This window comes from Diceros bicornis, chromosome 28 (assembly GCF_020826845.1).
Source record: "Diceros bicornis minor isolate mBicDic1 chromosome 28, mDicBic1.mat.cur, whole genome shotgun sequence".
Classification (NCBI taxonomy): domain Eukaryota; kingdom Metazoa; phylum Chordata; class Mammalia; order Perissodactyla; family Rhinocerotidae; genus Diceros; species Diceros bicornis.
In genome coordinates, this window is record NC_080767.1 from 21,079,041 (window position 1) to 21,093,207 (window position 14,167).

Consider the following 14,167-nt stretch of genomic DNA (forward strand, 5'->3'; position numbering starts at 1 on the left):
TTCTCTGCTCTGTCCCTATATCCAGCTAGGTCACCAGAAAGCAATGGCTTGTGTTGTGTTCCCTTATCTCCCTGTAGACATGCCCTTCTGGGACTGGGAATTAGCATTCTGTTTGTATTTAGGGTGGGTATAAGGAAGACACCTGCATCTTCTGTAAAATCGTTTTTGAAGGCACCATTAAAGGGACATAGAACAACCTGAAGATACTGTAGATTCCTCTTAGAATTTAATAATAGGAAGAAGCCTGTTTTACCTGGCAGGCTAACATGCTTCTTAAATTTAGGTACAATGGATTATGTAGCTCAACGTGTTTCCCATTTATGCTGTGACCAAGGAATTCAGGGTAAAATGCTTTGTTGTTTACAGCATCTCTCCTCAGCCTGGGTTTTCTAGCGCTGCTTCTTCTGTCACTGTTCCTGCTTCCACCCTCTACTCTCTACTTTCCTTATACGGCTTTGGTTGGGATATAAATAAATGAATGGAATGAATTTCAGCTCTTGAATTTGCTCCTAAAGACAACTTAGGGTATTTTGTATGGGAGAAAGGGCCACTTTTTTTTTTTGGTTAGCGGTTTTAAAAAATTATGTTAGAAACAGCGTTGTGTTTAGAGGAGAGCCTGCTCAGGTGAGTGAACCTGGTTAGAAAGATAGCCTAGTTCTCTTAAAAGAGATGGGGGTGTAAACGCACAGGAGTGGGAGCTTGGCAGTTGTGATGTCAGGGAGGGGATACCATTGTGTACGCGGTTAGGTCCTCTAACTCAGCTCCTTGTTTCTGGAGTCTTCCATTTCCCAAAAGAAACTGCCTGAAGGAGTTGATTTACTGAGTCCCGGCCATGTGAGGGATTGAGCCCTTTGAGTTTGTGTGTTCATGTGTCATCCTCAGGACCTGAACGCCTACAAGAAGCAAGGGATGGCGCTGTTGACTAGAGTGGGCGAGTCGGTCAAGCATGTCACTGGGGGCTACAAGCTGAGGAGTCGGCCTCTTGAGTTTGCAGCCATAGGCGAATACTTGGATACGTTTGCGCTCAAACTGGGAACCATTGATCGAATAGCCCAGCGCATCATCAAAGAAGAAATAGGTGAGCTCTCTGTGGAGACCTTGATCATGCCCAGGGACCACGTTTGCAGAAATGACATTCATGTGTGCTTAGCAGAATCAAACTGCAGAAATGCTGAAGTGACAGAACGAGGCCATATCTTACTAATAAGACTAATAAATAAGCACAAGGAGGGGAGGAGGTAGTTGTGACCAGAGTGTAATTTTGTGCTCCATCCTTTGTCCTGCATCTCAGCCTTGTGTTTGCTTTCCCTGTGGCAAAGAACCACTTCTGAGCTTCTAGGTTTTTCTACTTTTCTCTCTCTTAACTTTAGCTTTAACAATAGAGACATTGACTCAACTTCCTTTTGTTCGCAGGAATGAGAATTTACAAAACAAACTTAGGTTTTATCTTCTGACAGAAAGGTGGTTCAAAAGGACAGCATGACCTGTGTTTGCCAAAGTTGTGATCCTAATGAGCCTTCAGAATTGAACTTGACTCACCTGCCCCACCCCGGCTTCATTTCAGACCCACTCTTCCTGACCTGGGGAGTTACCGGGGCCTTTCTTTATCCTTCCTGGTTGTTGCCACCACTTCCTCCCCACCCTCCTCATGGCTGCTTGCTTTTCTGTATTCCGAAACGTTGAAGTCTTTGTCTTCTTACACATGTGTAGGCCAGCCAGACAGACCTGAACAATCTTAATGATCATGGTGGCATGTTAAACATGTTGAAAAGGATTCTCCGGTAGTTGCCATCCATTGGTACTAAAAAATGGCAACGTTTTATTGTAATGGCAAGAATTCTGGTGACAAATGATGGGCCAGGTTTTCTTTGTGGGGGGAAATAAATCAACATTTTTCCTTGTTCCCTGTGCTTTCGTTCTCCTTTTCCCACTGATGGTATCTTGTGGGGCCTGTAGATGTTGGAGGTAGCTTTAGGTACCATCTACACCTAAGGGTCATGTGAAGTAAATTCTGATGGGACCAAGGGGTTGGGGTGACCCCTCAGTGAGAGAGTCAGTCTGCCTATGTAAGACCTCATCTGTATCCAAATGTTTCCTAAAATCTCATTATTTTTCCGTCACGGTATATGTTTTTTCCTTTAAAAACATCCCCCTAAACCTATATGAAACTGTGCCCCCATTGCCTGGTCACCGTATGGGTGGGTCAGTGGTTATTTTTAAAGATACTTGGTGGATGCAGCTCCAACCACTTTCTCCCAAAAGTCGTTGTGGTCCCCATTATCCAGAGGCATGGCATTCCCGTTATGGGGTGGAGTCGATTGATGTTATGATGTTAGCTCTAACATCAGCTTTTAGAGATTTTAAAAAATTATGTTATAAACGGTGTTGTGTTTAAAGGAGAGCATGCTCAGGTGAGTGAATGGCCAAGGGAAACACATCTTAATGTAGAGAGCTCTTGGCTGTGGTAGTTATTGAGTCACTAATACCAGTGATTGTTACCCAGCAGATCTTAACTGGTTTCTGTTCCCCATTTAGAGTACCTTGTGGAGCTGAGAGAATATGGGCCTGTGTACTCCACATGGAGCACATTAGAGGGGGAGCTGGCCGAACCCCTGGAGGGTGTGTCGGCTTGCATCGGGAACTGCTCAACAGCCTTGGAAGAGCTGACGGATGACATGACAGAAGACTTTCTACCTGTGCTCAGGGAATATATTTTATACTCTGACTCCATGAAGGTAAGCTGGCCCACTTCTTCTTCTTCCTCTTTTTTTTTTTTTTGAGGAAGATTGGCCCTTGAGCTAACATCTATTGCCTATCTTCCTGCTTTTTCCTTTCTTCTGGCCAGAGCCCCAGTAGATAGTTGTATGTCATAGTTGTATGTCATTCTAGTTGTTCTATGTGAGATGCCACCTCAGCATGGCTTGATGAGTGGTGAGTAGGTCTGCACCCAGGATCTGAACCGGCAAACCCCGGGCTGCTGAAGCAGAACACACGAACTAAACCACTAGGCCCCCAGGCCAGCCCCTGGCCCACTTCTTGTGCACTTAGATACTTTCTTTGTTGTGGTCATTATCAAAAAGTAATTGATTATTGCCTATTTGCATGTGGTACAGGTGTCCTTCTTCCTAGGTGGGCAGGATCAGACGTGTGGACTGACATCATGGACATATAAATAGAACATATAGTGAGCCAAGTATGAATTAGAAAAAAACAAGTTTGGAAGAAATTCTTATTAGTGTTTTCTGAGAGTTCAAGGAGATATAACATCTACTAAACAAGAACAGGATGCTGTGGAAAAAGAACAATTGGACTATTAGAGCTCTTGAAAGTTAAAATACAATTGCTGGAATAAAATCAAAGAGTAAGGTTGGAAGATGAGGTTGAGGAAATCTTGGAAAGTAAAACAAATAAAAAAAATGGTTGGAAAGTAGAACACAAATGCAAAAATACTGAAAATGTCAAAGAATGATAAGAGACATAGAGGATTCATCTCAAAAGTTTAGTATCTGACTGATAAGAGTTCCTGACAGACAAGATAGAGAAAACGGAGGGAAGGAAATTATGCAAGAAATAATACAAGAAAATCCCCCAAAGCTGAAGGACATGAGTCTTCAAATTAAAAGGACATGCTATTTGCCCAGCAAAAGGAATAAAAAGAGAACCGACTCAAAGCACATCATTGTAAAATTTTAAAATAAAGGTGATAAGATTTTAAAAGCTTTTAAAGAAAGAGGGAGAGGGAGGTAATGTACCAGAGGAATATGAATCAGAAGAGCTTTGGTCTAGCAGCCAATGGATGAGAAAAGACAGAGGAACTGTTAGGACAGATGATTTCCAACCTCAAATTCTATATGCAGAATAAGGATGGGGAATGGAATCAGATGCTTTAATGCCCACACTAGACACTGACCCAGCCCGCCCTGAGACTGGTTGGAGAGCGTAGCTGCAGGGGACTCTGATGGTGGTGCCAGTTAGAGAAAAGGGTCAGTCTTCCCGGCCAACGGAAAAAGAGATGTGGCTCAGTGTTGCACGTCCCTGTCTGTAGGTAGCCCCCTTCCTGCTTCCCAAAGGAGATCTCTGAATTATTGATCTGTCTTTGGGGCAGATCTAGGGCATCTCTTTAGGAAGGACCTGGGTAGGCACTGACGTGAATCTCTAGAGAGAACAACCTTGGGTTGTAAAAACGGAAAACCAGAAAAATCATGGTGCCGTGAAAATATTCTACACCTTGAGAAGGGGAGTAAAAAAGTAATGAATCAATTGGTTATAAAAACTTAAAAAAAAACTTTATTATGGTTAATTTCAAGCATATACAAAAGCAGAGAGTAGTGTGATGAACTCCCAAATACCCATCATTCTTGTTCTGTCTTGTTCCATCAGGTATGAAGTTGTAAGGCTCTTGATGCATATTAAAGTGTGGACAATGGAGAACGGAGCTTGTTCCTGGTAGAATGAATCACTTTCTCATGTACACTCTATAAAGCTGCTAGTAAAACACTTTGAAAGACAGGATTGGATCTGGATCTCAAAGTGATCAGGGAAAATGGTATGAATTTCCTTATCTGTAAGGTGGAAATGGTGGTAGTGATGGTGATGATAAGGATAAAACTCACATGTGAGACCGTTAGCCTGAGGCAGTTTTGCTGGTAATTATTGGAACTGAGGCTGAAAACCAAGGCTTCTGACTCTAAATTTGCAACTCATTCACCTCTATTACATTGTAGTTTTTTTTTTTAAATTGAGCTCTCCCCTCACACGCTCACACCTGGCTCGAGATGGCAGTGGCAGTGATGGGGGATCCGACTCTTGGGAGCGGACACGTTCTGCATGGAAGACCCCCGTGTGGAAGGTGGGGGGCAGGGACCGCTGAGAAGGCGAGGACCAGGACAGGGACATCAAGGATAACTGGGATGATGATGATGACTGCAGAAAAAAAAAGAGGAAGCAGAAGTAAAACCAGAAGTAAACATTTAAAAAGGGAAAAAAAATAGAGAAGATAGAAGGAGAGGTGGGAAGAAATTAAAAAGAGGTTAGAAGAACCTGAAGAACCTAAAGTGCTAACACCAGAAGAACAATTAGCAGATAACCTTCAGCTAAAGATATTACAGGAGGAGTCAAACCTGAAATTAGCAAAAGACACTTTTGGTGTCTTTTATAGAATAGATGCTATGAACCCATCTTCAAGAGATGACTTCACAGAGTTTGGAAAGTTACTTAGAGATAAAATTACACAATATGAAAAGTCACTGGATTGTGCCAGTTTTTTGGAAGCCTTAGTTCGAGATGTGTGTATTTCATTGGAGATTGATGACTTGGCAAAGATTACCACTTCGTTGACTGTGCCTTGCAGTGAAAAACAGAAGCAATCAATGCAAAGCCAGAAAGAAGAAGATGTGTTTCCTGGAGGGCATTAGAGGCCACCATGGAAGACGATGTGGCAGATTATGGTGGTCACGATGGAGGCTACGTACAAGGCTAGGAAGACTTCATGTGACATTTTATCTTCTGGTGTCTTTTTTTCTGTTGCTTACAATCCCTTCATCATGTAGCATAACTCCTTTCCTTTCAGTTCTGCCAAATGCTACAATCAGAAGTGCAGTATCTTTTTCTGCTGACTATTTAACCCCTTGACACTTAGGTGCTAATATGCAAATGAAGGAACTTGGATCTTGCTGCCAAGGAGTTAAAATTGGGAACCTCAATTGCTATTAAATCATAGTTTGAAAAAACAAACCTAATGTTGTCAGCGTTGCTGTCTGATTCATTGGAAACACTAAATTGGAAACAAAGATTGCAACGTGACAAAAAAGTGTGTAGTATCTACCAGCACCATTCAGTAATACAGCCTTAACCACACCTCCTTGAAGTACTTCATAACTGGTCAAGAAAAGCAGTTTGCAGCAAGGGCATGTGGCGTGCAACTAGTATTCAAATTGCTTTGTTTTAAAATTGAGCATGAGAATATTAAAAATACATTGTAAAGAAGATGGCTTATCTCAGAGTAAAGATATGGTGCCTGAAAAGCATTAGTTTGATTACCTCCAACTTTGAAGCTGAAGGAGATAAACATCTCCATTATTGCTTTACAAGTTGTGGAATCGCTTGAATGCATAGACTGTCTAGTTTGTATTTATCAGACTATTCTACTGATGGAGTGCTTCAGATGGGGCAGCGAAACTGATTACCTGTTTTATTTGCCTGATTTAAGTGTCCGAGAAACAGATCTCCTTTGTTCTCCGGGGCTGCAGTGGAACAACTTGAACAGGTGTTGGCATTCCCTTTCCTTTATAAACCACGCTCAGCTAACTGCACCAGTTAACTACAGTTTGGTAAATTATGTTAACAATTATGACATCTGCAATGTTTTATAAAGCAACTAATTTCATAAAAAATTGTGATCTACACATTGTATGTTTAATCCTGTGGCTGAAACAAGTATAAAAAGGCATCTTGGGGTGGGGGGGGTGGATGAAATGGGTGAGGGCGTCAAAAGGAGCAAAGTAGTTAGCTAGTCTTATCTTTGTTAACTAGTCTTATTGTGGTGATCATTTCACAGTATACAAATATCAAATCATTATGGTACACCTGAAACTAATAAAACATATGTCAGTTACATCTCAATTAAAAAAAAAGGCAGCCCGACTTACTTAAAATGAACTAGAATATTTCACTTTACTTATAAAGTTAATAGTATTTGTTTTTGTGAACAAAGATAAATTTTTTACAGTTCCTGGGGTGTCCTTGATTTTGTCTCTCTCTTTTTTTTTTTTGTGGGGAAGATCAGCCCTGAGCTAACATCCATGCCAATCCTCCTCTTTTTGCTGAGGAAGACTGGCCCTGAGCTAACATCCGTGCTGATCTTCCTCCACTTTATGTGGGACGCCGCCATGGCATGGCCTGACAAGCGGTGCGTTGGTATGCACCTGGGATCCGAACCTGGGCCGCCAGCAGAGGAGCTCGCACACGCTATGCCATGGTGCCGGCCCTGATTTTGTCTCTTATGTAGACACGCCCTTCATTAAATGCTCTTTCTTTTTTTTTTTTTAACTTGCCAGAAAATCTGATGCATACATGGACCTGGGATATTATGCTACAAATTATTCTGTACTTGTATGTGGCAAGTGTATATAATCATATTATATATATTAAGTACTTAATATATATTTGTACTTGAAGGAGGATTTTAAATTGTCCTTTAGCTAGGATTTTTCTGGCATCCTTATTAAAATATTATTACACAGTGAGACATAAGCTTGTGTGAGTAATTGAAGTTACACATCAAAGAAACACTTGTTTCTCTCTTTCTTTACTCCATGTATTGAGTTTATTACTGAGCCTGAAAACATATTAACCAGGTTAATGAAGTCGGGAAAATGGGATCATGTACAGTGTCGTCTGGGGAAGGGCATGGTGAAGAGGAAGTCTTGACTGACAGTCTCTGAAACCCTCCCTCTGCCCCATAGTGAGCTAAGCTAAGCCCAGGTAGAAAGAAACGGGGCCACCTGCTCCCCGTCTTTCTAACAGCAAAATATCTTTGCAGACTGGTCTGGGCAAGACAGGAGTGACCTGATGGCACAGCCAAGACTTGCATGTAGGATTGTCAGGGTCCACGTGGCCAGGACTGAAGACATCAGGAGAGCAATAGGCATCTTAAGTGGCTCTCCTGCCTTTTGACATTGCTACTCTTTGAGAATTCTTAACTATATTTTATTCCTCTGAGAGTCATATAATTCTGTTTCCAAAATAACTTTCTGATTTTTGAGATATAAGTGGGACAGACTTTGCTATTCAGCATGAGAACTAAGCACAGAGTAGAGAGCTTGCTGAAGGCCTGGTTGTGACGTGTTCTTTATTGACTACTGAATGGTCTTCAGAACTGAGAAAGTCATTTTGACTTTGTTTTGGTGGGAAGGAATTGGCATGGTGATGTTTTGTCAGTCCTCTCCTTATGATGACCATGAGGGAGCCAAAGTGAGTATTTGTCCTCATCATTTGGAGTCCGGGGCTGGTGCCTTAGGAATTTGAAATCATTGAGGGTTGGTCTAGCCTTGCATCGAGAAAATGCTGGAGATCATTGAATCCCTCTCCTAATGGGGCTGAAGTTGGGGTTCCACTCTGAGTTTGAAAAGGCCTTTGGGATCATCTTGTCTAACTTGCTCATTTTATAGGTGAAGAAACAGAAATCTTTTCTCTGTTCCATGGCCCCAGTTCTAATGACCAGTCGTCTTGTATCTGTGTCTTTACTATTGGCCAAGAAGGAAACCAGATCAGGCTGAGTCTCAAATTGTCTCTCATTATGTGCAATTGTGGCTGGGTACATTCTGTTCCCTTTGGAGGTAGAGAGAAAGCATAGAAAAAGTAGGGTCGTTACCAGGCCATGTGGAACAGATGGACAATGTGCATTGAACAATCAGGGCAGCTTGTACTAGAAAGATGGTTGAAAAAGTTTATTCCAAGGATGCTGTGGAGTGAGAGTGAACAGTGCCTGAGAGGGAGAGGTACCCAAGTTACCCTCAGGCCCAGACTCAAGTTAAACACCCTGTAGACATCTGCAGGTGAGCCTTTATATGGGATTTCACATCCTATAGGCAATGTGTGTGTAGAATGTAATTAGGATAGTGATGGGCTGAGAGAGAACATCTTAAAGTCCTTACCAAATTTCTGGAAGTGCCTTTTGAGTCTTGGCATCATTATGACCAGGCCAAGAGTTAGAGAAGCTTTATTTAAGAAGGTTAGAGCAGGACCATCCTATTTCCCACTCTGCCTTATTCATTGAAGTCAGCAAATACTTAATTGAATTTGACAATGTGGTGAGTTTGGGACATTTACAGATATATAACTATTGCATGTCATATATCTTGTTTTTGTGTGTGTGTGTGTGTGTGTGTGTGTGTGTGTGTGTGTGTGTGGAAGATCAGCCCTGTGCTAACATCTGCCAATCCTCCTCTTTTTTTCCTGAGGAAGACTGGCCCTGAGCCAACATCTTTGCCCATCTTCCTCCACTTTATATGGGACGCCGCCACAGCATGGCTTGCCAAGCGCTGCATTGGTGCATGCCCAGCACCCGAACCGGCGAACCCCGGGCTGCTGCAGTGGAGTGTGCGCACTTAACCGCTTGTGCCACCGGTGGCCCCTATATCTTGTTATTTTTAAGGGAGGGGTTTATCTACAAGTCAAAGAGTATGCTTATCTCAGAGGTCTTGGTGAATAGGGTAGATGAGAGTTAGAAGGAAGAGTGGGTGGTAAGGAAAAGCCGCACAGAGGAAGTGGCTTCGGTTGGAGACTTGAGTGACATATATGAGTTAGCTATGGGAGAATTGGAGGGGCAAGCATTTTAGGCAGAAGGGACAGCGAGTGCAAAGTTTCTAAAGCAGAAATGAGCTGAGTGTCTTTGCAGATCAGGAAGGCCAGTGTGAGTGGAGCCCAATGAGCAGGGGAGCAAGTGGGAGGAGGCAAAGTCAAAGAGATGGGTAGGGGCCAGGACATATAGTAGCATCTTAAAGGCCATAACTGGTAAGAGTCTGGCTTTTATTCTTAGGAATAAAAGGGAAGCCATTTGGTTTTATGCAGGAGAATGACGGGATACAAGTTTTACTTTAAGACAGCTCGTTCTTCAGTATGGAACATGGGTTGTAGAGAATGAGAGTGGAGGTAGGAAGACCATTTAGGAGACTGTCACAGGGAGCTAAGTGGCAGATAACTAAGGTAGTGGAGCTTGGATTACAGTGGTGAAGTGGGTAGATTTGGGGTATATTTTGGGTGAAGGGCCAACTAGACTTGCTGCTGTATTAATGTGAAGCAAGAAAGGGAGGAATTGAGGATGAGTCCTGGGTTTTTGGCTTCAGCGACTGGGTGGATAGTGGTACTCTTTATTGAAATGGGAAAGTCTGGGAGGAACAGATTGGACAGTTGGGAATCAAGTTGTTTTGGCCATGTTGTGTTCAAAAATGCCTATTAGTCATTAAGGTAGAGATGTCACAGCGGTTTGTTATGAGTTTTAGTTCAGAGTGGGAGTAGAAATTTGGGAGTCATTTGTATAAGCATGGCATTTGTTCATTCATTCATTCATTCTCCCAAAAGCCCCAGTACGTATTTAATATATTCTAGTTGTAAGTCCTTCTAGTTCTTCTATGTGAGCCGCTGCCACAGCATGGCTACTGACAGAGGAGTGGTGTGGTTCTGTGCCCAGGGACTGAACTTGGGCTGCCAAAGAGGAGTGTGCTGAACTTTAACCACTAGGCCATCAGGGCTGGCTCATAGATGGCATTTAAATCTATGGGACTGGAGGAGATCATCTTGTGAGATGAGGTCAAGGTAAATAGTCTAGGCCTGTACCCTGAGGCATGACAATGTTTAGTGGTCTAGTACCTAATTAGGAGGAGCAACAAGCAGAAAAGAAGCTTGAGAAGGAATGGTCAGTGGAGCAGGAGGAAAAAAGTCAAGGATTGCCCTAGTGAGGCCAAGAGAAATGTTTTCAGAAGAAGCATAGTAAAAGTGACCATTGGATTTAATAATATGGAAGTCATTGGTGATCATGATTAGAGGTGTGACATGTGGAATCAGAAATTTGGGTTTACAGACAGAGTTTGTCTTTGAGTTGGAGATACTTTAAACAACCTTTCCAGATAGTTCTTTTCAAATGCTGATTATTGTCAGACGGTTTCTTCAGCCTGCCCCCCTTTTCCCCTCAGGGGCTACAAGGTGGAACTAATGAGTCAACTAGTTTATGCTTTGTTGGCCACTTCTGGTGCCTTTCAAAAACTAAAAAGGAGATTTTCTGGAAGATTGAGTTGGGGGGAAAAGGTCTTCCTTCCTAAACAAAACTGATTATGGATTGAGGGCCTAATTTCTTGAAGATATGAAGAAGCAGAATGTGGAAGTGCACATGATCTCAAATGTTTTAAAAATTTAGAAAAATATAAAAATGAAAACTCTGAGGTTCCCAGTAATGGCAGACTGAATACATATTTAAATTTCCTCTTCTTCATGAAACCACACCAAAATGACCCTAGAATGATTTTTTTAAAGGTGTAAGCAACAGGAAGGGAATTGATGACAGACAATTGGGGACTAGGAAGCAAATTGAGAGGTAATGAGGGACTTAGGTGACTCAGAAAAGCTGCCTTTGAAGCTGACCGTGGGAAAAAGTGAGAAGCCACCTCATTTACGCTGCGGGATCCTTCAAAAAGGTCAAGAATTGGCAGCACCTCTGGGGCTGAGAGAGAGATGGGCCAGTCAGGAATCTGTTAAAAAGCGGTTAGAGCTTCCGATTCACTGAAGCCCACCCTCCCTCCTCACACAGGGACCACTGTCCCTTCTCCACTCTGGCAGAACTGGAGGCATGTTCTCTGGAAAGGGAAAATAGAGGGTCTCTGGGCCGAGGGACACCAGGCACAGTTGAGGGTGGGGCTAAAATCCAAAAATCAGGAACTTAGGCAAAAGGTTACTGAATGTTGAGTCATCTTCACCTGCTTGGCTCTTAGCCTTGTATCTTCCCTGCAAGGATTAGGAGAACCTTTTCTAGAAAATCTGAACAGGCCAAGAGAAGAGACTGGAAGATACTGATATTGGGTGATGATCCTCCATGAAATGACCCAACGGAGTCTCCATAGAGAATTGTCAACAAGCTGTCAAGTGCAGACAGCTTGCAATCAGTTTTTTAGTGTTTTGCTCTTGGATGAGTGAGCCAAGGTCACCAGATATTTAAGGGAAGTTTCTAATATGAATATCAAGTAAAAACAAAGAAAAAGCATATTGAGTGAAACATCGTTAAGGGAGAAAAAATTTCCAGGAAAAAAATGATTAATATGGTCAAGAAGAGAAGATGTCATAGTCATAAAATAAGAATTTTTTAAAATCTGGAGACCAAAGAGCTCTTAGAAATTAAAACCATGATAGAAATGAGAACAAACAATAGAAGAGTTAGAAGAAGAAGTTAAGGAAATCACATATAAAATGAAACAAAAAGACAGAGGACTGGAGAGAAGAAAATATGAAAAAGAGAGGACCAGACCATAATGTCCAACATCTGAATAACAGGAGTGTCAGCAAGAGAAAGCAGAGAAATGGGAAGCATCAAAGGAGTCATTCAAGAGAAAAGACTAGAAGTGAAGACATAATGTGTTACTGGTTGTGCCTGAAAGATGAGATTATGGATGCCTTTTTTCCCCTCTTCTACATTTTTCTTTATTTTCCAAATTTTCTGTAACAAATATCTTTTAAAATTAGGGGGAAATGTGTGGTTTCAATATCGCCCACATTGCCCTAGAACATTAACTCACAGGTGGTCCCATTTTCAATAGAATGAATGTGTGAAAAGGAGCATGTCGAAAAGGCAACCTAAGTTCAATCATTTAATCAGAAATTATGTCACCAGGACAAAGTCAGACTCATTTTCCTACCTGTAGGAAAATGCTCTCCCAGAGGGCCACCCAAAAACAGGCCACGGGGCTATGTTGAGTGTTCAATTTTTATTCTCATTTGAGCTTCTTTCTTTATTTCCTGAACACTCATTATTCTACATGAATTCCTCTGGGGTCTTTTGGACTGTCAGCCCCTGGCAAACCAGCGTACAAACCGTTCTGTTCTGTAATTCTCTACGTGTGGCTGAGCTGTTCCTGTACTTGCTCAACCCTGCATCCTAGTGTCGCTCTTATGAAAAGATCTGGAGCTGAGAAAACTTCCGGACGTGAGGAGGCTTTTTGGTAGCTGCTGACCTTTTGCCGTGGGGGCCGTTTTGGGGCTGCCATTACCTCCTACAAGTGTGTGAGCCCACAGCATTACCAGGGGAAAGTGTGAGCATGAGCTCTGGGGGTGAAGAAGGAGGTGTTGAGCTTTCCTGTTGGTTCTATTGTGGTACTTTCTTGGAAAAAATCCAGTGCAGATGTTGAGAGCCAAACCACAGAATGCATCTGTGATCTAACTTCCAGACACTTTTGTCATTGTAATTTAATGGCTATTACTAGTTTGTTAGAAACATTTTAGATGACAGGTGTTATGTTTTCGTTGTTTAACTTTTTTTAATGGAAAAATTCAAACATATCCAAAAGTAGAGTAACCGTATAGCAGTGGCCGCTGTCCCCATCAGCCAGCTCCCGCAGTGTGTCGGTGCGTGGTCCATCTTGTAGCCCTGCTCCCACCCGCTCCTAACCCCCACCCCCTGGATTATTTTAAAACAAATCCCAGGCATCGTATCATTTCATACAATAATGTCTAGTACATATCTCTTAAAATACAAGCATTCTTTTTAAAAAGAACCACATTATCATCACGCCTAAAGAAATTTTTTTCTTATCTTCAAATATCCAGTTAGTGTTCAATTTCCTCAATTGTCTCAGACACTATTTTTATAAATAGGTTTTTTTTTTCCTAAATCAGGATCCAAATAAAATCCACGTGTGGGTTGATGTGTTTCTTAAATATTTTTTAAATCCCTCCCCATGTATTTTTATTTTTCCTTGCAATTTATTTGTTGAAGAAATTGAGTCATTTTTCCTCTCTACATTTGAAAAGAGTAGTGAAGTTCCAGATTACTAGTACTGTTTCAAAATTGTGATGAAAGCTCTATATTAAAAAAATACAGCATTGAAGAGAAGTTTATTCCATCTGTCTAATTAATAATCACCTTCCCATCGAGGCCCTCCCTGGCCACCCCGTGTGCAATTCCACTATCCCCCAAACCCTCGCCACCTTACATCCTTCTCTCTTGTTTTATGTTTCTCCTCAACGCCTAGCACTACCTTACACGCTGTATATTAGTATATCTTTTGTATTGTCTGCCTCCCCTCTAGAATGCAAGCTCCAGGAATGCAAGGGTTTGTGTGTTTTGTTCTCTGCTGTCTCCCCAGCACTTGGGTAGATGAATGAAGAAACATCGAGGCAGGTGGAAACAGTGAGGATGGCTCTATGGAGGAGGGACAGTGGGATGTAAAGTGTAACAAGAAAAGTATCTCCATGCACTTCATTGATTTCTGGTATCCGCCAGAATCAGATCCCTATAAAGTTCTGTCAGAAGCTCAGATGATGAATATCTTATCTTTCGCTCATCCCTCAGTGACGGAGGGACCTCTGTGTCGATGCTGGCTCAGTCTGTTGGTCCTTTCACCCCATCACAGGCTCAGGACCCATCAACCGTAGGCTGGTTTGACCAGTTTTATCAACAGAGCCT

The 14,167-nt window shown here is 42.1% G+C and overlaps 1 protein-coding gene and 1 pseudogene across 2 annotated transcripts in view; both read left to right on the forward strand.

Annotated features, from left to right (window-relative positions):
* Positions 1-14,167, forward strand: part of SNX30 (sorting nexin family member 30) — a 117,305-nt gene that overhangs the window by 69,922 nt on the left and 33,216 nt on the right. Inside the window, exons 5-7 of one of the 2 annotated variants that reach the window (XM_058523799.1) lie at positions 883-1,078; positions 2,536-2,735; positions 3,114-5,011. In XM_058523799.1, the coding sequence (XP_058379782.1) occupies positions 883-1,078; positions 2,536-2,735; positions 3,114-3,176 (459 nt within the window). In that variant the 3' untranslated portion in view covers positions 3,177-5,011. Of the gene's footprint in view, positions 1-882; positions 1,079-2,535; positions 2,736-3,113; positions 5,012-14,167 lie in introns of those variants that run through there. The other variant, XM_058523798.1, reaches the window with a different exon arrangement.
* On the forward strand, positions 4,576-5,729 carry LOC131393642 (eukaryotic translation initiation factor 3 subunit J-like; annotated as a pseudogene).